This window comes from Ceratotherium simum, chromosome 1, assembly GCF_057802395.1.
Source record: "Ceratotherium simum simum isolate JZ-2026a chromosome 1, ASM5780239v1, whole genome shotgun sequence".
NCBI classification, from domain to species: Eukaryota; Metazoa; Chordata; class Mammalia; order Perissodactyla; family Rhinocerotidae; genus Ceratotherium; species Ceratotherium simum.
The window spans coordinates 90,662,459-90,689,433 of NC_141900.1; the positions used below are offsets into that span (position 1 = coordinate 90,662,459).

The 26,975-nt window shown below is 38.0% G+C and overlaps 1 protein-coding gene across 9 annotated transcripts in view; it reads left to right on the top strand.

Moving 5' to 3' along the window:
• The window catches only part of CALD1 (caldesmon 1), a 203,071-nt gene extending 179,082 nt beyond the window's left edge, over nt 1-23,989 (top strand). For 5 of the 9 annotated variants that reach the window (XM_087430957.1, XM_087430949.1, XM_087430941.1 and 2 more), the window contains 8 exons: nt 2,641-2,899; nt 5,544-5,684; nt 10,894-10,937; nt 11,039-11,120; nt 13,002-13,139; nt 13,603-13,698; nt 18,808-18,888; nt 21,851-23,989. In XM_087430957.1, the coding sequence (XP_087287083.1) occupies nt 2,641-2,899; nt 5,544-5,684; nt 10,894-10,937; nt 11,039-11,120; nt 13,002-13,139; nt 13,603-13,698; nt 18,808-18,888; nt 21,851-21,886 (877 nt within the window). In that variant the 3' untranslated portion in view covers nt 21,887-23,989. Of the gene's footprint in view, nt 1-2,640; nt 2,900-5,543; nt 5,685-10,893; nt 10,938-11,038; nt 11,121-13,001; nt 13,140-13,602; nt 13,699-18,807; nt 18,889-21,622 lie in introns of all 9 variants that reach the window. The other 4 variants (XM_087430963.1, XM_087430994.1, XM_087430976.1 and 1 more) reach the window with 3 other exon arrangements.
• Nucleotides 23,990-26,975: the final 2,986 nt, after the last annotated feature.

Sequence of the window (26,975 nt, forward strand, 5' to 3'; positions counted from 1 at the left end):
AATTTATAGATGTTATTTGGGATTGGCGAGAAAGAAGATATGAAAATTAAAGGCCTATTGAGAATTCATAGAAAATCTAGAAACTAAGTTGATTCAGGCTGTTAAGCTGAGTCCAAAGCTTGCTAAATGGCCAGAAGTTTAATACTCTAAAGGCCTAGAACAGGTCAGGTTCATGAAAAGTATTCAATGAATATTACCTCATAATATTATTGTTTTATTATTTGATGGTTTAAAATATGTTTGTAGGTATGATTTTTGTTAAGAGAGAGAATGTTAAAAAATCTGTCCATAGGAAGAAGTTTGGTTAACAATTAGCAAATTTGCCAACCAGCTTCAGTCAAAGCTCAAATTAATAATTAACATGGCCATTGTGTGGAAATCCAGAGAGCTGGGTAATTCAAAGAGAAAAGTCACAAGGAATGGCAACAGGTTGAGCACTGATAACTCTTAAATGACTCTTGCCTTAATTTTTCCAGCTTTGGGCAGAAAAAAATAACAGAAACAAACCGCCACCATATTATTAGTTTTTGTTTAGCTGCCCACATATGTTAGTTTTAGATTCAATTAGAAGTTGATGCTGATAGAAGCAGAGACACCTGGTTTTGCTACATATAAAGTGAGGTGCTGGTAAGGGAGTAAGAGCTTCTATTTAGACAAGCTTAACTGAAAACAAGTTGTGTTCTTAATGGTGAAAGTTCTGATGTTCATCATGATTTACACCTAAAGAAGCCAAGGATAGGGGAGAGAACCTTCTGGAAGAAATATTAGTGGCACTCTTATGCTAAGGGCATGCCAACATATCTGAGCAGAGGTGATATGGACAAACTTGCTTCTGTTTTGAGCATAGCTCATGTTTAATTTAATTACTGCCCCCTTTGATATTCCTGTTTTCTTGTAACTAGATTGTTTTCTCTAAAACATGACATAAAAATCTCAGTTCGATAAGCAAGTTATAGAAATAGCAGATTATACCAAGTGTTTTATAGAAAGTACAAAATGAGGATTTGTTTTGCTTTCTGTTTATTTTTTAACGTGGGAATTAAATTTTTTTTCTGATTATAGGAAAAAATGTTCTCATTATAAAACATTCAGAAAATAGAAGTATAAAAATAAGCACCCACCCGTCAAAGATAATCACCAGGAACACTTTTCTCCAGATAGTCTCTCTCTATATATTCAAAATAGACACACACATACATATGTGTGAGGATAATTATAAATCTATATTTTAAATTGGTTCTTGAATTGCACATAACAATGTATCTTAGCTAGCTTTCTATACCAATGAATATAAGCCTACAATTAATGCGGTTAGAGTGTTCCACCGGACAGACGTATCATGATTTATTTAACCAATCTCTAATGACGGGCATTTTGAATGTCCAAAATGAAGACTGAGTGACACCTAGTGGAATCCAGAGAAGTTTCTGTAGGCATGTGTTTTGCCAGTCCAACTGAACACTAACATGATCAAAACAGAGAGAGCAAACTCGTCTCTGAAGATGGAAAAATCTTAACTTATCTAAGAGAGGGGATTTTCTCTCTGCAGTCACAGGCCTATGAACCTATAAGACCGTGAAAGAGCAACATCAAGTTTAACCTTAACTGAGCTCAAAATAAGAGTTCATCTTTAACCATCAAGAACCTAGTACAATGTTTTTAACCTTTTAACCTCAACTCTTAGTAAGGAATAAATTTTACATCATAACCCAGTATACATCTGCATATGTATTTATAACTGAAGCATGTCAAGAAATGGTAATTTCTCTTGTTGTATGCAATGTATTCTGATGTTTTCTATTTTATTTTTTAAAATGCTGGTTACAGTTCACTAAACTGATTTTCCAAACCAGCTTGAAAAGCATTGTCCTAAAGGACATAGTGTGTTCAGAACTACCTCAATATTTAAAAAGCATGATGTGTACACATAAGATCAGCATTGGTAATTATGTAATCTTGAAGCCATTGTCTGTTTTATTCTTCCATGACACTAGACAGTGATAATTCATCTGTTCATTAGACAAAAGTGTCAGAAATGGGCTACCTATGTTCAGATCTAGTTAAGAATGCCCTCACTACTTGTTAATAAGTATTTAAATAAGATTTCTTCTTTTCTATGGCTGAATAATAATCCACTGTTGTGTGCATATGTATATATATCACATTTTCTTTATCCATTGATGCACACTTAGGTTGTTTCCATATTTTGGCTATTGTAAACTATGCTGCCATGAACACGAAAGTGCAAATATCTTTTCAAGTTGGTGTTTCATTTTCTTCAGATAAATACCCAGAAGTGGAGTTGCTGGATCATATGATAATTCTATTTTTAATTTTTTGAGGAAGCTCCATGCTGTTTTCCATAGTGGTTGCACCATTTTACAATCCCATCAGTGCCTATTTGCCCCCTTGTACAGCTAAGGAAACCAAAGGTAGGTGGCAGAGCAGGAACTCAGATTTAGACTTTGACATTCCCGGCCGACCCCAACCTACACCGTGGGCGGGTGTGAAGATCCACTGTCAAATGATGGGCAGTGGAGATTTCTCCAGTGTGGAATGCAAAGCCTGCAGACCGACATCCTCCCTCCAGGGGAGGCTGCAAGGCAGACTTGTGTCAAACTCCTTTGCATTTCCCGACAGCCGCCCAGGAGGGAGGGCGAGCGAGGCCAGGGAGGCTGAAGGCGCTTCCCAAGTGGAAGCCGGCAAGCGCCTGGAGGAGCTTCGCCGCCGCCGCGGGGAAACCGAGAGCGAAGAGTTCGAGAAGCTCAAACAGAAGCAGCAGGAGGCGGCCTTGGAGCTGGAGGAGCTGAAGAAAAAGAGAGAGGAGCGAAGGAAGGTTCTGGAGGAGGAAGAGCAGAAGAGGAAGCAGGAGGAAGTGGAGAGAAAAGTCAGAGAGGAGGTAAGGGGGGCACAGCCCACCCAGCCAGAGGGCACCACAACTTACCGCAGCCCCTGAATGCACATCTCGGGGGACCCGTCTTGCCCACGGGATAATTATTTCCCTGATGAAATGCTGCTGCTCTTTTGAGCATGGACTCTTACAAATACATTTCAGGAACAGTCAACTTACTGTGTGCTAGGCACCGTTCTAAAACCTTTATACATATTAATTTATGCGACACTCATAAGAACTCTCTGATATGGGTACTTCTATCCTCCCCATTTTACAGACGAGGAAACTGAGGCACAGAGAGGTTTTTGTAATTTTCCCAAGGTCCCACTTGTCTTAACCAGTTACCCTACACTGCCCCTCAATAAAGAACAGTTAGAGAGCTGAGGAGGATGAAAAGTTCTGCAGATTAGTTATAAGACCTGAGTCTTGTGAGAGTTGGTTTTGCTATTTGAAGAGTTTTCATAGAGAAGATTTGGAAAAATAGTTTTGTTTTGTTTTTTTAGTGGAAGAGTAAGTAGACTAGATTTTCCCAGGCATGGACAGTATCTGCTTTGCTCATTACTGTTTACCCAGGACCCAACACAGTGCCAGGCATATAGCAGGAGCCCAATAATTATGAACAGAACTTTTAAGACAGGACTGAAAACAACAGATAAAATTACAAGAAGGCAAATTTTGAAAACTGAAAAAGTGCTTAACCAACTACAACTTATATTGCTACAGTTTACAACGTGCATTCTTCCCTTTCATCCTGGGGTACATTATTGTTCTCATTTTATGGACAAAGAAACCAGGAATCAAATAGTTTGAGTGACTTGTGTGAAGTTACTTGTTTAAAAAGTGATAGAATCGATATTGGAACCCAGCTTCTCTGACTCAGCCTGGAGCTTTTCCCACTAATCTTAGGAGACAGTGATCTCTCATCATTCAAAATATGCAAAAAGACTTTAGATGACTTTCTGACATGGCTCTTCTACAAACTTTCCCTGAACTATGTGGAAAGTTTGGATAAATTATTCCAAGATCTCTTCCAACTCAATGAGCCAATGACCTCTGGTTGGGAAGTAATTGGGATGATAGAGCTTTAGAATCTAACACAACTGGGCTTGTGTCCTAACTGACGCTTGCAAGCTGGGACCTTGAGAAAGTTACTGGGCCACTCTAAGACTTCTTTTCTTTGTCTGTGGAATAATGTCTACTTTCAGGATTGATGCAATGATTAACTAGATCATTGTATTCACAGTGCCTGGTACATCATAGGCACTCAGGAAGTGAAAGTTATATAATTATTGTTATCATTGTTATTATTACTTAGAGGAGGAGGGTTTCAGTGAAAGCAGAGTGAACTCTTAGAACTGGATTGAACCTAGGAGATTGTTTGGTCTAACCTCTTACCATGCACAGTATGTTAGTCAGTTTGAGCTGCTATAACAAATTACCATAGTCTGGGTGGTTTACCATCAACAGAAATGATTTCTTGCAGTTCTGGAGGCTGGGAAGTCCAAGATCAAGGCCAGTGGATTCTATGTCTGATGAGGGCCCACTTGCTTGTTCATAAATAGCTATCTTCTCGCTGTGTCATCACAGGGCAGAAAGGGCAAGAGAGCTGTCTGGGGCCTCTTTTATAAGGCACTAATCCCATTGATGAGGGCTCCATCCTCATGGTCTAATCACCTTGCGAAGACTTCACCTCTTAATATCATCACATTGAGGGTTAAGTATTCAACATATGAATTTTGGGGAGACACAGACATTCAGTCCATAACACACAGGATCCTTCTGCAACATTGTCTGACAGCTAGACATCCAGTCTCTGCTTGAGAACATCCAGTGATAAAGATCTCACAGTTTGAAAACTACAAAAAACTGCATAAATCTCAGAAAATCGTTCATAGAGGGTGTGCAACCTGATTGGAGCTCTGGAGTTTTTGCCTGAGAGAGAAGACAGGGGAGAGAAGACAGGCCAGGAAAGAAGGCACAGAGAGGTTAATGAGACAGATTATATCTGTGACTTCACTGCCATGGGGCAATATCTACACCATTTCAGGTTTGTCAAACCGTCTAAAATAATCTACTCACTTGAGGTGGGGAGCACCATAAAATCATCTCTTGTACAATTTGGAAAATATAGTACCATAGATTTATATAACTTTGCACATAAGTTGTCTCATTTGTCTTCACAACTCTCCTAGGAAGGAGGTAGAAGGGATATTTATATTAATTTTACACATACAGAAGTGCAAGGTCAGTGTTAAATGACTTGGCAGGATGATGATGATGATGATGATAATCATACTGAGCACTAGTGTAAGCATTTTCATAGGCTTTCTTATTCAGTCCTCATTAAAGCCCTATTCAGTGGATACTATTATTATCCTCATTTTACAGATGAGGAAACTGAGACACAGAGCAGATAAGTAACATGGCCAAGGTCGCACAGTTGGGAAGTGGCAGTACCAGCATGTGAAATCAGGCAGTTGGACTGAAGAACTCAGGCTTCACCTCTACTCAGCGCCATTGAGGAAGAGGCAGCATCTAGTCTAGAACCTGGGCCTTTTCCCTCTGGGACCATGCTCTTTGCCCTACAGCTGTCTTTCCTTTTGGCTTGAAGCTGATATTGATGTCTTGTCATCTCTTCTTTCTCTCTTAGGAAGAGAAGAGGAGGCTAAAGGAAGAGATTGAAAGGCGAAGGGCAGAAGCTGCTGAGAAACGCCAGAAGATGCCAGAAGATGGCCTATCAGATGACAAGAAGCCATTCAAATGTTTCACTCCCAAAGGTTCATCACTCAAGGTATCCCCCCCCACCAGAAAACCTTCTTATAATGCCTCTATTATAATAGAATAGAAACCTGCTCTTAGCCCCTTATTTAGTTATTCATTATTCAAAGCCTTTGCTTCATTTATCTTTTTGTTCCTTCTTGCAGCCATTTCACAGCTTCTCTTTGTTTTCAACATATGGGAAGGAGAAATAAAGGGGAGAAATTTGTACCTGTTGTTTGTTAGATGCTTTGGTATACGTTAAAATGACATTCAGCGATTATCTCTAGATGTCACTGACCCATGTTCTCCAGGTGCCTCATTGCTCTGAGCAACTGAAAACTGAAACATTTAGAGTTTATAAAATGGGCAAATATATTATAAGGTTTAAACTGCTTTTCATGCTAGCTGTTAATTTTTTCTTTGTCGTTCTTAAAAGCGGGGCAGCTGGAAATGTACTGGTCAAATTTGAAAGCTATTGTCATGGGAGGAGATGCAGGTGATTTAGATAGGGTCCTTGGCCAGGATGAGTTTGGTCCACTACTGCCTTCAAGGAGCATAGCTCTTAATTGATGTAAGCCAGAAGTGCTGCCAAGAGAAAAGAGAATGAGCAGGAAGGAGCTGAGTCTGGGAGATGATGGAGTGGTTGAGATGTAGAGAAAGGAGAATAGAGTCAAGAAAGTACTCGCTATAATTTCTACTCAATCTGCTACAAATCTGCTACTACAAATCTATATTTGAAAATCTCAATATTTTCAAATATATTTTTTGCCTTGAGGGTTAACATTTATTGAGCACCTGGCACAGTGAAGATACTCAACAAATATTTGTTGAATGAATAAATGAATGAATGAATCTTCAGAGTTGGAACTTTTAGCATTTTTATTTCACCCTCATTTTCCATCAACCTAGCTGGGTTATAGTGGATTGACACTGGGCAAAGCCAGTATCGAATCCTAGCCAGGCTCCAGCTGGGTTAAGTGTGTGCATGTGTGTTGTCTGTAAATGTGTGTGAGGTCGTACCTTGTGCCACACTAAAATGACCAAAAGCTAGTTACTTACATTTTATAGTTATTACCCGTTTCACATTAAAATCGGCGCATTTTATCCCTAAATAACTTTGCTTAGTCTTCATGATCGTGTGCGTCCCAGTCATAGTTCTGACATCTCCCAAATAAACTACTTATGCTTGAACCCTCTCATCTCAAGCTCTGCTTCAGGGGGAATCCAAACTAAGCACAGCAGGGCTTTATGATTTACCATTTGATGTTTATAACATACCTACTGTGTGCTATGTACCATGAGGAAGAGAAGTACAAAGCAAGGTTGCCGCTCCCGGGACACTAATATAGTTGGCTGCCTCAGGGGAATTCAAGAATTACAAAGGTAACCAGATGCAGACTACCAGCACAGTGAGACCTCAAAACTGAGCAAAATGAGTAGAGAGAAGCCTTGTGGAGTAGGCGAGCTTATTTATGGACACTGAAATTTGAATTTCATAAAATGTTCCTATGTCACAAAATAGTCTTCTTTTGATTTTTTTCAATCACTTAATAATATAAAACTCTTTCTTAGCTTGAGGGCTACGTGAAAAATATGGGCTGCTGCATTTGGCCTGTGGGCAAATGGGCCATAGTTTGCAGACTCCTGCTATAGGAGAAAGATCAGAAAGGCAAAAAACCCCACTCAGTTCAGGCTATTTCTGTGTAGCCACAAGAGTCCGCTCCATTCCTGGTCTGGGTCCTTCTGTTCCTGGTTCATCAATAATCAAAGAAAACCGTGTTCTCTCTTTCTACCTTCCTTAAAATTCTACCCAAGCTAAGTTTTCTTTGAATAGTCTTGGTAACATGAAAAAAGTAGTAGTCATCCAGACTTCTAATTTCTACTCTTCTTTTCAGGAAAAACTACAATCCATCCTCCTCCTCCTCTTCACATCTCTTCTCTACCAAATTTTTCAGCTTATTTACTTCTATGGTCTTTCCCTCAACCAGACTCCTGGCTTCCCATTTCATTGAGTGTTCCCAGGAAGCCATTTATCTGCTTCCTTGGGTAGAGAGGCATGTGTGAGCAATCAATTAAAGTAGATATATAAAAAAGAAACAAAGCTTTTTAAAATTCTATTTAACAGAGACAGGCTTTCTGGAACAATCTATTGCTTTTCTCCATAGTGTGTGCCTTGAAGAACTTGCTGTGGTTCTGGTTTTAGAGCTCAATTTCATATTCTACAATTGAATTCCAGCAGCTGTGGATGCTCTTGGGCCCACAACTCTTACCAATGTTCACAAGTTAACATTGTGGAATGCCAGTGGGAGGAAAAACATTGGATATTTGACCTCAAAATATTATCAACTAGTGTATTTCATTAATTTCTCGTGAAATTTATTCCTCATCTGGGAAACCCTGAACCTGGTTTTTTTTTGTGTGTGTGTGAGGAAGATCGGCCCTGAGCTAACATCCATGCTAATCCTCCTCTTTTTGCTGAGGAAAACTGGCTCTGAGCTAACATCTATTGCCAATCCTCCTCTTTTTTTTTCCCCCCAAAGCCCCAGTAGATAGTTGTATGTCATAGTTGCACATCTCTTCTAGTTGCTGTATGTGGGACGCAGCCTCAGCATGGCCGGAGAAGCGGTGTGTCGGTGTGCACCCGGGATCCGAACCCGGGCCACCAGTAGCGGAGCGCGCGCACTTAACTGCTAAGCCATGGGGCCGGCCCTGAACCTGGTTTCTTATAGTTAAATTATGTTAGCGGGGAATGATTTTTCTTACATAACATGAAAGAATAAGTTTTAAGTAAGTTAAATTTAAAATTTTGTTTTTATTATTCTTATTTTCATATATTGGTGGTGGAGGGGGTGTGGAGTTAGGAGAGAGCTGATTTTCTAATAAAAACTAAGTTTTTAAAACTGTTTTTCCCCTGAGTTTTATTGGGGCAACACTGCCATCTCTTGGTCTTCAGAAGAACCAGTTTCCCTCATTAAACTCCTTATATAGAATGTTTTATTTACAAATTCAGTACAAATTGTTACATTATCTGGAGCCACTAAGTTAAGGAATTTTAAAGTGCGTCAGTAAATGGATGGTGAGTCCTGATGAAATGGGATAATGAAGTCCAGCTATATTGAGTACTGTAGATACAAAAGGAAAAGTTGGAGTCTGAGAGCCTCTGTAGTTTGAACAAATGTGATGGCCAAGGTTAGCAAGATGATCCCTGTGTCAGAATGATGCTGGAAGTGCTACAGAGAGCAACTCTCGCCTCTGCCACCCCCTCTACCGTGCCTCTGTCCTTCCACCACGCTGGCTGTTTCTTCGTTCTTCGCTCCCACCACTTTGCCTATGTTTCCCAGATCTTCATACGTGTATTTGCTCTACTAGAAATGTCCTCTCCCGTCTGACTCATGCACTCCCACCCTCACTTTCATAAACTCATTTATAAAACTATGTAAACTGTAAACTAAAAATCTCAGCTCAAATATCAACACTCCTGAAAAGCCTTCTCCATCTGCTCCGGAGAGTCACTTCTCCTATAGCCACAGCATTGTCTTCTCATCTTTAATATGGTACCTACCATTGAATTTGTATTTTACTTATATGTTCTGTAAGTCTCCCCTACTAAATTGTGTTCTCCTTAAAGAATGGGACACTGTCTTACACATTGTTGAGCATTCAACTGTATATAGTAGGAACTCAATAGATAATTTACTGGTTGTTTGTTTAGCTGACAGGCTGATAGGGTTAAAGGTAGGATGGATGGATGGATGGATGGATGGATGGATGGATGGATGGATGGATGGATGGATGGATAATATTAAAAGTGCCAGAGCATTGCATGGTTTCAACATATTTCACCTCATTCAACTGGGAACTTTTTCTCCAGAAATGCACCTATAAGTATATATTAAAATCAGAAAAAAAAGATTTAAGACACCTTACATCCCATAAACTCAGGGCTACCTAAAGGACTTTTTTGCATAAAGTTTTAGTCTTAATGAATTTGCTTTTATCACTGTAAGAAATCATTGGAAAGAATGAAGTGCCCTCACTAACATCTATAAAAATGTTATTCAACTGATATTAGGAGTGAAGCATGTTTTCCAAAAAGCCTAAGGATATTTATTAATAGTCCACGAGTCTCAGGTCAGTCCAGGCCAGAAAGAGCCACTAGCATCTCAGAAGACTATAGGGGGCGCTCAACCACTCAGCCTATGGTAACTGGAGTCAGGTGGATTCCTTGGCTGCCCTGAAAGAGGCAGAAAACAGACCCTTTTAGCCTGTGAGTGCTTTGGCACATGCTGTGATACACAAAGAACATTTTACTATCTGCTGATTTTGATAGGTGTTGGGTGCCGAGAATATTTCTAGCCTGAAGTTGGCTATCACAAGGAGTCAACAAATATTTGCTGACTTACAAAGATCATCTGATTTGAGTGATATAGTTTCAGTAAAATATAATGTTTGATTTAGCAGCTTTAGTTGTAGCAAAAAGAAGTTCCTAGCTTTAAAAGAAAAAGGATTTATTAAAGACTACTGAACTGCCCATTTCATATATATCCATCACAGTTTTTCTGGGCTTATTTCCTTAATTCCCACTTGGGCTAACAGGGGCTTCATGGGAGGCCTCAGCCATTACTGATGAGCTGTGCCCCAGTCTCAATCCATCCCCACCCCTGTCTTCTACATTCAGGGCAAATGAAGTTGAGCAATAGGCTTGACAGTCATCAAGTTAGGAAATCAGGCTAAGCAATGAGTGACTTGTTCACAGTTCCTAGTTATCTTTCTTATTTGATCCTATTCCATACCAAATATGTAGTGAAAACATTGTGGGAAAATTGTGTTAATCAAATAGCATAGTACATATATACTCATATATCGCAAGGGGTAACAGCATGTGATTTTGAAAAAATTATTGTAATAGTTTTGAAATGTAACTATTTTGCCACTGATTTACATTATTTTAGAGGCATTTTTATTCCATTTCTGTCTAGTCTTTAATTTGCCTCCAAAATTTTATATTTCTCCACACTTTCCCTATCATCTGCCAATACTACATTTATCCTCCAAATCTCCCTCAAATGCCTATACGTAGCTTTCTTCTCTAGCAGAGCTGGTGTGCCCAGCACCCTAATGCCCTTAGACACTCTTTGGTGCTTTTATTCACCAGGGTCAGGGGAGATAGTGGCATAGGCTGAGAAACATTATTTATAAGCTGAAAATATTAACTGGGTTTATTTTTTTTCCATTCCTAGATAGAAGAGCGAGCAGAATTTTTGAATAAGTCTGTGCAGAAAAGGTAAATATGGTTGATTGTTCAATTGAGAATCATCAGTCATTATATATGGAAAGATTCTCTCTTGTATTTTTATATATGTATGTGTGTGTGTATTCTCTTAGCAGTGGTGTCAAATCAACTCATCAAGCAGCAGTGGTCTCCAAGATTGACAGCAGACTGGAACAATACACCAGTGCAATTGAGGTGAGAGATGGCCTCAGAGTTATGGTCAAAAAGAAATAGACTCTGATCATATAGATGATCCTAGAAACACTTAGGACAATAATCAAATCCAATAACCACATTTGTGAGTTAGAATATTAATGATGCTTTATTACACTTTGAACTAGTTATAGAGAAGAACAATAATAAAGATAAATTATAGAAAAGTTTTAAATTGTTGTTTACTACTTTCAGCCTGAGTATTCTTTAATGAAGGTGTTATCCTTTAATGAATGGTTTTATTGGTATTTAACTATATTATTTATATGTTCATAAGTATATCTTCAATATCCCTAATTCCTTATAAAATGTGTTCCCATATGTAGTTTAAACAGGTCCCTTACAACCTTGGTTAATTCTCTTTTGTCTATAAAAACTTTTATTATTAAATAAAAATAGTAGTACACGTTAATATAAAGATGATAGCCAGCCTGAGTTTAATCATCATCAATTTCAAATTGATTATGTTATACTTGAAGGACCGTAGTTTTATGCTTCTGTCTATTCCAACTTTTTTTCCACCCAGTTGACCTAGGGGTTCTACTCTATTTGGAAATAATGTGTGTTTCCAAGGACAGTTTCCAATACACTAAGAAGTTAGGGTGCCATTGATCAAGATGTGATCCTGTTTTTCTCCTTTGTGTAGACTTGAGTCGATGATTTAGCCACCTTCTATATCAGAATACCTGCTGTAAAGTAATTGGATGAGTTTGATTTTATCCTTTGTACTGCAGAGTGGAGACATCTGTAAAATAGTTCACAAACCAATGATAAGAGAGAATTTGAAAGAGAGAGGTCTGGATGATTTATCAAATGAATAATCAAGTCCTAACACTCAAGAGGTGATTTTCACAAGATTAAGTGTGCACTAAAATATAAGACAAGTCGCACATAGTTATTTTCTGTGGTTGAAGTGGTCATAGCTCTTATAGGGTTAATGAAGTCAAGACTGTGGCTTCAGGGCATCGTCCTGGGAGATTTTTTTATGCATGGGCCATTGGTGGTACCACTCACCCTAGCTGACCACCTTGACAACACATGCCACAGGCCTCATACCAGGACAACCAGAAAAACTGCATGATTCTGAGAATGCCCATCACTACTGCTGAAGAAGTATCTCGCAAGCACATCTTTCATCCTTACATCCATTCTTTCCTCATTCCAGTATATTCTCCATGCAGAGGTCTCTCAATCTTTCAGCATGTCCCTGTCTTTGATCCTTAGCACATGCTGTTCCTTCTGCATGGAATGGCGTTTGCTCCTTCTTTTCACCTAGCCACTTTCAAGACTTCTGTGAGATCTGGATTTAAATATCACTTCCTCAGAGCAGACTTCTTTGCTCCCCTAAACTAAGTATTATTTCCCTATTGTGTGCTCTCTTGGCATGCTTCTCAGAACTACATTTATCTTTCATAGCACTTACCACAATGTGAAATAAATATTTGTATAACTAGTCACTGTCTTTCTCTCCTATTAAAATGTAAGTCCACTGCAGCCTACAGAGCAGACTGTCTTGAGTACCACTGTATCCCCAGAGCCTAGCACAGTGCCTTGTACTCAGTAGGCACTTAAGAAGTATCTGTTGAAGAAATGAAGTAGAACATCACCTTAACAATAAATGGTGTCCCAATAAAAAGCATATTTCATTTTTGAAAGACCCTCTGATCTAGATCTTATGGTTTAGTTTGAGGTATATATGTCATCAGAAGGTAGTTTTACAACAGAAATTATGACTCTTGTCATTGGTGAAGATATTTACACGATGAATTTTTTAAATGATGATGTTTAGGAAGACAAGCTCACTATAATTTTGTGAGAACAAACTTATCAGCACCAATCCTAAAAACAATTCCCACACTTCAGGGAACAAAAAGTGCGAAACCTACAAAGCCCGCGGCTTCAGATCTTCCTGTCCCTGCCGAAGGTGTACGCAATATCAAGAGCATGTGGGAGAAGGGGAATGTGTTTTCGTCCCCTGCTGCTTCAGGCACACCAAATAAGGTGAGCATAGGATTTTTGTCTTTTAATTTTAGAGGGTGGATTTTTTTTTTTTGTTTTTAGGAATCACACCAGTTAATAATAAAAGCAGTGAAGAAGGTGTAATTCTTGCTTTCTTTTGCTATGACGGCCAAAGCAAGTTCAGAAAGAATATGTTCATGAGGTTAGACTATGTACTATGCTCTGGCCACAGTATTCCAAATAAAGTGCCTGAAATTAATTGCCAACCCTTGGGGTTGCGGTGGGGTGAGGTGCAGGGAAAAGAAAACCAGATAACACATTCTTTAAATATCAAGTTTAAGGTTTATTTACTCAAAATATTAAATATAACAATTAATAATTGATTAGCATTATGTGATGGTTATGTGAAATAATACTTAGTAATATTTTCAGGTTGCTTTGAAGATTTCTTTCCTGGTAAAGTTTTTTTTTTTCTTTAATATTTTGGATGATTGACTCTTTGTAGGAAACTGCTGGCTTGAAGGTGGGGGTTTCCAGCCGCATCAATGAATGGCTCACCAAAACCCCAGACGGAAACAAGTCACCTGCTCCCAAACCTTCTGTAAGTAGCCTTGGGTTTTTCTGAATTTCTTTGCTCTCTCAGCTTTCAGCAGAGGAAGAAGAGGCAGTTGGTCTATTTCCTGGGAAAGACAAGGCACCTATTCTTTTCTGTCACTGCTGAGTAACACAGAAGGAGGGGTTCAGATTTAGAAAGAACAGCCCAGAGCAGCCCCATAATTACCCAGAGGCTAAAATGGAACCATAATCACCTCTCTACCCTGAGAGTAGTAATTAACCAGAACCTTGAGGCAGCTCAAATTTACACTCTTAACTGGACTATTTGTTTAGCTTCTATTCTATACATTATAGCTAGGAATTTGAAAATGAAAATGTCAAATTACCTTGGCCAATTCTCTGTCAAGAGCACCCCTAAACTTATTCCCAAAAGACTGTGTATGTTGGCTATTTTGAACCTGTATTTTCTAATTTGCCAAATTCTGTAACTTAGCACAAAAATACAGTTATTGGGTAATTGTTGAAATAATTGCTATAATTTTATGTCGATACCTCCAAAGGAAGGCCATTTTAAAAAATCCAGTAAAACTAGAAACTATAAAAACTGCTTATGAATGTTATTTTTGGAAATCTAAAATTTTCTCATTAAGTGTGGCTGTCTTACTATAAAAATATTCTTTTAACCGTTTCATTGAATGTATATGATAATTGTCTTGCACTTATCATTATAATCAAAAACCTTATTAAGCTCCCTACTATATATTGGTGAGCTTTCTCTGTTAAGGTGGCTTTTATACCTTTGTTGGTGCCTGAGGGGGCAGAGACTCAATTGTCATAACCACTCCATTCCAGAGGTAGAAGAAAAGCTTTCCAAATCCTAGACCTCTGTGCCATTGAGCATTTAATTGCATCCATTGGCTCCACATGTAATCTCCAAAGTCACTAAAGTTGATCACTTTCCCAATTTAAAAAGAAAAAAGAAGAAAAGGAAACATGTCCATACCCTTCTTGGGCACAACTCCTTATAGTCACTTAATTAATATTCAGCCCGAGATTCTTTGCCTAGGGGCTCACAGGGGGTATAAAACTAATGTAAACCCAATTTACAATTGGAAAATCTTTATGTATTGAAAAAAAATCTTTTTCCCTCTCCCAGTATATACAGGAAAGGGGGCCTATAAAAGGAGACAGTCGAAGCAAGGGACCATACCCAAAAGCTATGTGCTCTTTAGTGCCTCAAGTTTCCCCAGCACCCAAGGCGACGTAAGAAGTTATTTTTTTAAATGGCAATTTATATAAGTTTTGTGGTTCCAGACCAGTGACTATTAACCTTTTTGAATTATGGACCCCTTTGAAAACCTAATGAAACCTAAGGACCCTCTCCTGCAAAACGTGCATATAATACAAGTTCAGCAGTTTCATGGACCCATTGAAGGTCTCTCAAGATAGCCAGGATAAAAATAGGAAGGTATATGTTTCCTTCCTTGATGAGTATGGCACATTGCCAGAGGAGCTGGTCATTTTTTTCACACTCATAGTATTTATGACCTATTTCATTTCTATACCAGATTATACTCCTATGTTTGGTCCAGGACTTGACTCACACTCTTTTACCAGCACATTAATTAATAAGCCCATCATCATCTAATGAGTGGGTTAAAAAGATTCAATTCAGTCATTATTACAATAGATATAACTGTCAAAGTTTCCACAAAAAATAAAACATTTTCAGAGATTATTGACAGCCTCTGAAAAATGGCAGGACTAAAAGATGTTACAGGGAAATTACAAAATCATTGCCTGCTTTACCTACTATTTAGTAATTTCCTAGACCATCTACCAGAGGTTGGAAGGAAAAGGAAAGAAGAATGTAGCAATTTGTATAGATGGTAGTAATCTCTTTTTTCCCATGTCCCATTGGATTTTGTAGACTAGGGTGGCTTCCTGAATGAAGGCCAGATCAAAAGAAAGCAATATGTAACAGATATTGTAAATTAAAAAGCCAGTTTGCATACACTTAATAAGCAACTTTAAGCTCTGTCCATGTTGCAGGGGTAGTAGAGACAGCACTCTGTCAAAGTATGAATAGCAACATGGTGGTCTCTTTGGGAGAGGACTTGCCTGGAGCCCAGCAAGGTAGGAGGGTAACTCACAGACACTTTGGGTCCAGCAGAAAAGAGATGAAATTTCCAAACTGTGGAAAGAGCTAGAAGGATCCTGCAGATGCATAAATCTTGGCTGGCAGAGGTTAAGTCTGGGAAGGCAGCTTAGAAACATAGGTCAAGCAAGGATCTTGTCCAGGGGGTCTCACACTGGTGGCCTGCAGCTAAGATCTGTGTAGTTTGGCCCACAGCATTGTACTTTATTTTCCTCTTTAAATTGTAATTTGAACACATTTTTGAGGTGTCGAGGCATGCACTCTTGAATTTGTTGATTCCTTCTTTTCCTTATTTTCTTACACCAAGCTTCTTTAGGCATTTGTGTTTCCAGCCTGGCCTTCATGGCAGGCATCTGAGTTTGATACCCGTGGGACTCTGGTCAGACTGACCCTGAGCCCAGGATGTCAGAGGATTAGCTAAAGATGGTGGCAAATAGGAGGCCCCAAAGGTGCTTTCTAATTTTGGACCAGAGGTGATTTATTCTCAGTCCCTTGTTTATATTCCTTGGCATATACAGGTGGAGAGGAAAGCCTAGGTTTGTGTTTGCAGATGTATGGCATGTAGCGATTAAGGAAAAGTCAGAGGGAAATTCTTTCACCAAAATGGTCCTCACCCAGTGAAACCTCAAGAAGAGGGAAATTAGTGTTTCCTTCAGGATTAGCATTGTTCTGAAATTCACTGCAGAGAAAAACCATCCTCTACCAAGTTATACAATAATTTTCATATATACTAAGAATTAAAAGTGCTCACAATAGTTTGTCAAATCAATATTATTTGGGGTCCCTGAAAATTAACTTCTTTAAAAGTAAGCATTGATCTGCAGTTGATTCCTTACTGGGACATCTATTGCTATTTATGGGTAGAAGTTGCAGGATTTCAGTATAACTTTGTAACTGGAATTCAATTCTGAGTATGTCTGTTTTAGCTTGTTTGTCTGTTCTTTGTGTCTAGACTACATGTTATATACAGCAATTAAAATGCTAATTTGTCTTTCTTTTTGTTTAAAAAAAAACTCAACAATGTCTTTCTCAGCTGAATTCTCTTCTTCATTCTTTGATCTCTGGTTGATTGGAAACCTGCTTCTCCTGCCTTCATTTCTCCCTCTTCTCCCGGAGTGGGTCTTTCTCTAAAATGTAGTCTGGTCAGGTAATTTATTTCTATTTCCCCTTTGATTTAAAATGCCAACTTACCACTTAGATGTTAATATTTTCTTAAAATAGACTCTTTAAACTTTTTAAGTGATCTCGAAAGATTCATAGGCAGGATTTAAGGGAAATACAATTCATTTTCTTCGGTAGAAGAAAATTCATGTGAAAGAAAAATATTTGTCTTATATGAATCAAATAAATAAAGTAATAATAGTCACTTACCAGAGCTTCCATTAGCATGTGCCTAATTATAGTTTCCAAAATTTTAAAACAGTCTTCCAGACAATTTGGCAGCTTCTACCAACATTGGCAAATGTAGTGGAATTCCTTAAAAACAACCTGATTTGTTGCTTACTGGTTCCAAGTTAAATAGGTGTAACTCTCTAACAGAATATCAGGAATTCATGCCACAGTGGATATCCAGAAAATCTGTAGGATTAAAGAAAATCTGAAATGCTTCACATAGTATCATTTAACCAACGTACTTTCAGGGTCGAAATTTCAATACTATCTATCAAAAATATGTCCGTTTCGATTGGTGTCCATGGATAAATGCAATTGCTCTTAGCTTTGCCTTCCTAATGAGAAAGGGGTGTGCCAAAATAAACATTACTATTTCAGTAAAACATATTTATTTTCTACAAACTACCTTTTGCCAAGTACTAATATAAGCAAATACTAGAAGAAAAGTAAATGGAAACAGAAATTTGGATCCTTATCCAAACCAGATTAATTATGAGGTAGTAAAGAATCAAAGCTATATAACTGTTATCAATCATATTTTAGTGTTTTCTTCCCAAGATTTCTACATGTTCTCACATATGTCATCAACTGTCGGTTTCTCTTATGGGTACAATTTGTGGTACGTGTTTACTTTTGTGGGGCTAGGTTCTACTGATACACTTCTGAATTACCCACTAGCTCCTCAGGAAACACAAAATGATTTTAGTCTGAGGAACGTGCAATTAGAAAAGCATCTTAGTTTGAGCTGCCCTGAAGCAGACCCTAAGATAGTGATGCGAGTGCAAGTCGTGTACTTGGGCAGTGAAAACAACACTACAGGAAGTGAGACGGGAGAAAGAAGGCAGCCAATAAAAAATGTTATTAAGCAAGTCACAATGTGGGCTATTAAAACTTAATCCAACCGGGAAAACCCAGGAAGCCACTATGAAGCCATGTTTCAGAGACCTCCTACCTGAGGCATGAGTGAGCCTGAGACATGTTCTTGCACCAAATCTCATCAGTGAGCTGTTGAGGACTGCTCCTGGGCATGTTAACTCTCTGAACTTCCAACCACCTCCTGGGTGGGCAAAGGGGGCATCTGTAGCCAGAGAAAGTCCTCAGGCAAGAAACACGGTGTTGGCAGTTGGATGTCAGGCTAGTATGCACTCAAGTCATAAGCGCGAGGGGACACGGGTAGGGCACTGAAAGAAAGTTCATCTGCAAAGGGTGAAATGCTTACCCAAACCCAAAGGAAGTCTTTATAACTAACCTATGCTCTATTCACTTCTAAGAGCATACAAAGTTAAAAATAGGCTACATTATTTCAAATATGCTTATATTCCAATTTTACTGACCAATAAACAGTAGGTCCTTAGGGAAAGGACAGGACCTAACTGCTGGATATTTCCAGCCCATTCTCATGTCATAACACAAGTCAAGTTCTATATAAAAACAAACAACAGTTAATGATCCTTTGGATGCCATCCATTTCAGATCATTAGGATAAAGTGTATTAAACAAGAAACTGATTCAAACAAACAAACAATGGATGTGGTGATTTATTTAGATCTGGCCAGAAAATATATATGGCTGCCTATCAATTTTTTTCTGCTTTCTCTTCATTAGGATTTGAGGCCAGGAGATGTATCTGGCAAGCGGAACCTCTGGGAAAAGCAATCTGTGGATAAGGTCACTTCCCCCACTAAGGTAAGATTTGTTTTTCATAGGTTCTTTTCCTGCTGTATCCCACAGTATGATGTCCCAGGGTCAAATAAGAAATATCACTGGTCCACAGATCTTTGCCTGGGTAACCATCAGTTTCTAAACACCCGAATATCATACAGTGAAAGGCAGAGTTCATGGGGCCTTCAGCATTGCAGGTTTGTCAGTCATACAACATAAATTATCCAAACTCATGGAATAATTCCCAGTAAAACATTCTGGGAACGCCATAGTGGTAGGAGTGTTGACAGCAGAAGGCTGGATGGTATAACCATGATCTACATTTTCTTACAAGGTCCAGACTTACAAGGGAGAAACACCTGTCTCCCTGAGTGGTTCCAAAGTTGCTTTCTGGAACCACTCTAAGGTTACATTGCCAGCAGCCTGGGACTCAAGGTTGCTATGGCAAAAAATTAAAATAATATTCCAAGGTTAGGCAAAATTTGCTACCCTATGAAAACTCATGGCTAAGAATGCTTGGATTTGTCTTTTTTTGGTCTTCTGCTCAAAGAGTATGTTCATTCTTCATAAAAGGAGCTCTGGACAATATCTAAATGATGCTCAGACTAAAAATAAGATCCCTTTTTGTAGAAGGAGCTAATTCAACTCCTAATTGTAGCCCTTCCCCATTTCAATTAATAAACCCAGTCTCTTCCTTTAATAGAGGGAAAACTGAAAAGAGAGAAATCAGAGACCAACAATAAGTAAGATTAGAACAGTCTGCTTATGGGTCCACTTAGAACTCTAGCGACAGAAGCACTTTTTAAGCAAACTCAGGACTCAGAATCACCTCAAAGGTGACTGGAGAACCACTACAACCCACTGAAGTGAGAGCATTACTTTCCAGCTTTCTACATGCTCTTAAATCTGGTGCAGCTGCCTAAGTGTGTTACTCCATCTTCTCTATTAGTTCTTGATTGCTCTTACATTCCAAGAAAATCCATTAGCCCAGCCTCTCTACTTAAAGTGACTTTCAAATAAGTTCAGTTTTCTAAGTCATTGGTAATATACTAAAAGTACCTAGTAATAATTATCACCACTACAAACCACTAACACTTAGTGAGCATCCACTATATGCAAAGTACTGTTCTACCTTCTTAACCTACATTGTCTCATTGATCCTCCAACCACCATGTGAAGGATTATTATTACCCCCATTTAGAGCTAAGGAAAATGAAACACAGAGAAATTAACTTGCCCAAAGCCACACAGCAAATAAATAGCAAAGCCTGCATTGAAACTCAGACAGCCTGATCTGAACCTGCATTCTTAACCATTATACATGCTGCTTTCTTTGGAGGATTGCATATTCAGCAGAAAATACAAAGTTTTAAAGTTCCTTATACAATTTTCTCCTGGTGGAAGGGGATAGAGGAATTGGTTTTAGTTTTTTTTCTTTAAAAAAAATGAACTGTTTTTTTGGTGAGGAAGATTAGCCCTGAGCTAACATCTGTTGCCAATCTTCCTCTTTATGCTGAGGAAGACTGGCCCTGGGCTAACATCCATGCCCATCTTCCTCTACTTCATATGTGGGATGCCTGTCACAGCATGGCTTGATAAGTGGCGTGTAGATTCAGGCCCGGGATCTGAACCTGCGAACCCCAGGCCACCAAAGTGGAGCACGTACACTTAACTACACCATGGGGCCAGCCCCCAAAAGAATGAACTTTTGTTGGCCTAAGCCATTATGGCTTTCTAGCATAAGTCTCTGACCTTTCAGAAATGACAGTCCAAATGTTTATGTAGTCTCGTGTCTGAGTAGGGGATGTCAGCTGTCCATAGTCCATCATCACAGGTATAACGGGGTCCCTCTGGATAACATTCCTCCAAGCCAGGGTTCTGGGAAGTGGAGTAAAGATACAATCTGCAGTGGTAGGACTCAAGAGAACACCACTCCCATACGAGATAGTGTGAATGGTACTCCCTGGAGCTGTGCAGCATGGTGGTACAAGGTGGGAAGGTGACAGGGTGAGCCTTCACACGCACCTCCCTCCTCAGTCTGTGCCACGAAACTCTTTGTACTGTCATAATAGGAAGATAACCACCAGGCCCAGCACTGAGTTTAGGAGGTAGGCAAGAATGTAGCTCCTTTGCTCCAAAATGTCAAGCTCACCACCCGCCACGCAGTCATTCCTTTGAAATGAAAATACACATTTAAAAATGCAAGTTCACAACACTTTAATTTTCGTGAATACCTCAGCAAGGATTTTTAGCAGCTAGCTAAGGAAAATAAATGGTATATGAATAAGACTATGGGTCAGATAAGTTTCAAGGGTAGGGGTGTAAGAACAGGAGGGAGGAAATAAAAAATGGGAGAAAACAAAAGATAAACATCCTGCACTTCGCCATTGTGACTTGACGTGGCCGAGACTGAGCCATTCAATCAGGTGTGCCTGTTCTGGAATGCACACTATAGATTCCTGGCCCTTATAGTGGAGTTGGAAAAAAAACACCTCCTTGACTCTGAATGCCATGAGCAAGGCTGAAGGTTAAGGCAGGGAAAGGGGAACATAAAGGAGAAAGAAAGAAATAGAAAAGTGAAAAAATCAACAGAAGAAAATATAGACTAAAAGAAGAGGAGCATATTTGAACAGAATACCAATAATCTCCCTTTCATAAATACTTATTCCTGCCATATTATAATTTTTTTTTTTTCTTCTGACACAAAACATCTGGCTGAAACACTGTGGCCTGCCAATTTAAAGCTCTCTTCTCTTAGCAGGTTTGAGAGAGTTCAAGAAAGAACCCAAAGTAGCCACTCAAGATGCTGGACCAGCTCACTGAAGAGGGCTGATTTGCTCTGTTTTATATTTATGTTGATTTACTAAATTGAGCTCATTTCCTTTTGTTTTATTTTTCATTATCCCAGTAAACCTATGTATATTATCACTATATTTAATAATCACAGTCTAGAGATGTTCATGGTAAAAGTACTGCCTTTGCACAGGAGCCTGTTTCTAAAGAAACCCATGCTGTGAAATAGAGACTTTTCTACTGATCATCATAACTCTGTGTCTGAACAGTGATACCAGCCACATCGAAAGTCAACAAAAGGAGATTCGAGTTGAAAATTGCCTGAGGAATGTGTGCAGTATCCAGAAAAACAAACCGTAGTGGTTTTATTTTTTAATTTTAAATACAGAAGTCATGTTGTTTCTGCACTTTAGAATAAAGCATGGAAGAAATTATCTTCGTAGGCAATTGTAACACTTTCTGAAAGTAAACCGTTTCAGATTTGAGATCCTGAAATAGTGATTGTCTTTAAAAAAAAATGTACTGTTAAGGTATTACTTTTTTCATGCTGATGAATATCTAAATTGGATTATGATGTTAGCTGACAGTGGTACTGATTTCTTTAGGTTGGTTGCTTTGTGGATTTCTTTGGTAGTGATAGTGAACCACATTTTAGATGACCTGATGATGTATGTATGTGCATACACGTATACAAACACACGAATGGTAGAAAGCTTTTTTATGTGTTAGACTATTATATTTAGCAATATGTCATTGTAACTAGCCAATATCACAGCTTTTTAAAAATTAAAAATCACAATATTATATTAATATTTCATATTTGCCAATAGAGACATGGCAGAATAGGTATTGATATGTTTCCAATCCCCGATAACCTGTAAGAAAAAAGAGAGATTAGAAGTGTCAAAATGAGTTGACATTTTCTATAAAACATAGTATTTAGTTTAGAATTAAAAGCAATCTTGAAGTCCAGTGTGAATTTTACTAAATCTATCATCTGGGTCAAACTCAAAGCTTGCTCAAAACTTCATTCTTAACAATCAAGTTCACAGTAGGTTGGCTTAGATAATATCTGAGGTCTCTTCCTTCTCTAAAATTTAAAGACAAGAATTTTAGTGACAAGATTGTACAGATTGGAATTCCATGTATGGGTATACAAAGACCAACTTTGGCTAATGTCTGGAAGCAAAGAAGAAAAGTGAGCAAAATCCAGTTTTTAGGAGTCATGACAATACTTCCACCTTTAATATATTGAAACATTTTTTAAATGAAACTTTTCTACTTTTTTTAGTCACTGGTACTTGTCATAAATTGATAACATGTTGAACTTTCAAAAAAATATATGTAACTTTTACTAGTTTTACTTTTTTCGCCGTCTTTATCCACTCATCAGTTTTACACACACAAGCCAAATATCAGATCTTATTTTAGCTTCTAAGTGTTCATCTGTTCTTCACAATAGATGATAAGAGTATTCTAGTGTCTTGGCAATATGTTCTAGCATAGAGATATACATATAGTGTAGTTATATAAAATTATACCTCATTTGACTTAACCAAAATTGTCTTATTCTCAAACCAAAATTGTCTTACTCTCAAACCAAAATTGTCTTACTCTCAATTCCTACCACAATGAGGGAGCCTCCCAAATGACTATTTGCTAATCCACAGTATTCTCCTGGAAGTGCTAGCCAGGGCAGTGCTGGCATGAGGAGTGACCAGTGCCTTCCAAAGTCTATTTTCCTCATAAATCAGTAAGGAACAGTTGAATTCTCTAGCTTTTAGCACAGTTGGGCCAAAGGAAGGAAAGCCACCAAGATTGCACAAGTCATCCACCCATGACAGAGTAGACATGAGTCTATGACAAGATGAACTAGAATTCATATGCAGTGCCCGATTTAGTATTGACTCCCATCATTGAAGTGAAATGGATCAAGGTTTGAATTAAGGCCTTTGGCGAGGTAACGTTGCTTTGTTGTGCTTTTGAATAAGAGCTTCTCCTGATCACTATTATACATTTTTTCTAGAAAGTCTAAAGTTAAGAGGAGACTATATCAATCCCAGCTTTTATTCCAACATTTGAATGGAATAAGTTTTAGGGTAGAATTTTGTTCAGTTTGGATTTAATCTTTTGAAAAATAAATTCCTTGTTTACTTGTTTGATTACAGTTCTCTGTTATGTGTAAGAGGTAAAATTGCAAGGTGACTAGCGTGTTCTGTGAATCTGCCATTCCTAAAATTTTATAAACACTTGATATTTTTCACTGATAATTGATCGCTGCAATAAATATATATTGTGAAAATGCATCCACAATAAATGGAATTCCTCCAAATGTCTTTGTCTCACTTATTTTTATGTACTATATTGATTAAAAGAGTTATATCTGTTGTAATAAAGATGATGGCATAGCAAAATTTATATATCAGATTGAGTCTTAGTTTCACTCTAAAGAAGAAAAGCCATTTCATATTTTTAAAATACTTCTTATTACAGGCAATTCTCTAACAGAATATTGAAAATTGCTCTGGTATGGACAACTGATCAGACATGTATGGAAAAGGTTAAAAAGAGAGATTAAAAAAATTCTTCTTCAAAAAATTATCAAGTGTTCCTCCATTGTCCCTCTCATTCCCAGTGTTGTCACACACTACCCCTCTTGCTCCTAAGATAGCAGTACTATTTTCCCAAAGGTATTGTCTTTTATAGTAGAAATACCCATTTAATATGTACCATTCATTTTGCAGAATACTTACTATTGGCAAGGCACTGTCAATTTCATTTAAATCCAAAGATGTTTTTCATAGTAATTTTGCATATTTATGTAGCACTATTTGGTCTGAACAGTCTGAATAGAGCTCCTGAACAGTCCCCTAAATCCTGCGCATGAGATTGACAGAAATAACAAAATTGCTGTAACTTAAAAAATAATTAATACTTTTAACTTCTGTGTCCTAACAAGAAGGGCGATAAGTTTAGACCATAAGATAGTTGTCATCAAAGTCAATTCACAGAACTAAGCAATGGAAAGAATACAATCTATGATACTAGCACCAAACTGATGGGATTAGGGATGGATGAAAATTAATTTTACAAGGTGCATATCAGCTCAAAGATGTCTCTTGAGTGAGACGGAAATAGGTCTGTATTGTAGGCTTTTTCCTACCCTTGCTTGCAGGTGTGATCCAAATGGAGGAATGGATAGGTAAAAGAGATCTTATGACCCTAAATATGTGTTCTTCCACAGGAATAAGGGGATGACCTAACAAGGTCTTGATTTGAGTGCTGTGTCTGTGTCAAGCTTATTAATCATGCTGTCCAAACATTCTATATCCTGATTTTTGTGTTCTTTTGTTCTATTCCTGAGAAAGAAATGTGAAAATCTCCCCCTATGATTATGGATTTGTCCATTTCTCCTTGTAATTCTGTTAATTTTGCTTTCATAGTTTAAGGTCATGTTTCAGGAGCACATAGAAATCTAGAATAATTATATCTTTGTAGTGAATTAAATATTTGATCATTATGAAGTGACTATTTATAGCAAGGATTTTTGCCTTAAAGTTTATTTTTCCTATTCTTAATCTTGCTACAGCAGCTTTCTTTTGGTTAGCACTTGCATGCTAGAACTTTTTCCGTTCCTTTAATTTCAATCTTTGCATATCCTTTAGTTTTAGATCCATGTCTTTGAAAATCATATGGTTTGGGTTTGGGTTTGGGTTTGAATCCAATCTGATCATCTCTGAATTTTAACTACAGTATTTAGTCTTTTCATATTTAATGTAATTACTGATATTTTTCTATTTAAATACCATCCTAGTTATGTGCACCTGTTCTATGTTACTTTTTCTCCCTTGCCTTTATGCTGGGACTTCTGCTTCAGAGCATATGCTCATCTATAAGAGACAGATGAGAGGCTGACTCGGCAACCCAATAGGGCTAGAGGAAAAAAGTCATAATCTTCTGTCAAGGAAGAGGATTTGGCAAATTACTTCCAGTTTATGGTTGAATCTCCAAAGAGCTACCTCCAGAAAGTGAGGGTGAGCTTGAAGTAATCTGGTCTTCACATAGATTACTGCCTGCCTTGAGTCTGTGGAACAACTACATTATTCTAGTGAGGAGATACATGATACATGATAAAGACATGAGAAGTTACAAAATATTGAGTAACAATTCAAGAATTTAAGAAAGAAAATATCACAACGCTCTAGTATATAATCGTCAAAGAATTACATAGTACACAATTCAGTGTTTAGAGAGAGAAAAGAATATTTCAGCCTGGGGTAATCATAGAAAAAAAATATTTACCTTATATTCCTTTGTACCCCCAGCAGTATACCCAGTGCTCCACACATAATGGTGCTGGATAAGGGATAAGATGATGATTTCAGGAGCAACTCAATTTATAAACTCTGTTAGATGTGCTGCTGTCAATTTTTGCAGTAGAGTTTATAGAGTTCTAAGAGGTTAATTTGTTTTATAATATTTTTGTTCCTAGATTTATAATTCCTGTATCAACTCAGCCCTGTATCTCAGCTGCATAAAGAATGCTGGCCTCTTACTTTACTCTAATACAGATTTAATAGCAGAGTTTTGCCAAAGGCATGCTTTAAGTGATGATGGCTTTTGCTATCTTGAAATATGATTTCCAAAATAATTTTTCATTAAAATGGATTTTAGAAGCCCCAACTGGTCATTTCCACCTGGATAAAGAAACTTCATTCAATGATCTCTTACCAAATGAACTAATACAAAAATTATGCAAAAGAACTACAGAACACAAGGTGAATTTCTTAGCTATTTTTCAACCTTATTTGGCATTCTTCCATACCAACCTGCTTTTCTTAGAATAAATGCTGTCTTTTGTATGCCTAGTGCCTGCCAACATTAGTAACACAGGTGCTTGAGTTTTGGTCAAGTGATGGAAATCAGCTGTCCTAAATTCACTAGGGTTTCTCAATCCTTAGTGAACATCAGAATCAATAGTAGAAATCATGGCAATATGTAGATTCCACTCCCAGAAGATTCTTATTTGGTGGGTCTAGAGTTGAGTTGTATAACACCTCTTTGCTACTCAAATACCTACTTGTAAAATGCAGATTCTGATACAGCAGGTGTGGGGAGGGGCCTAAGATTCGGCATTTCTGAAGGACTCCCATGTGATGTTGCAGTGGCTGCTGCTGCTTTGGGGACCACACATTGAGTAGCAAGTTCTCTCTCTCACTCTAGGCTCTCTGTGAGAATTTGTGCTCCAAAGATTCTCATTGAAAACAACAGAAAGAGATCACTTACTGTGACCTAACATTTTATATATAAACTGTCCT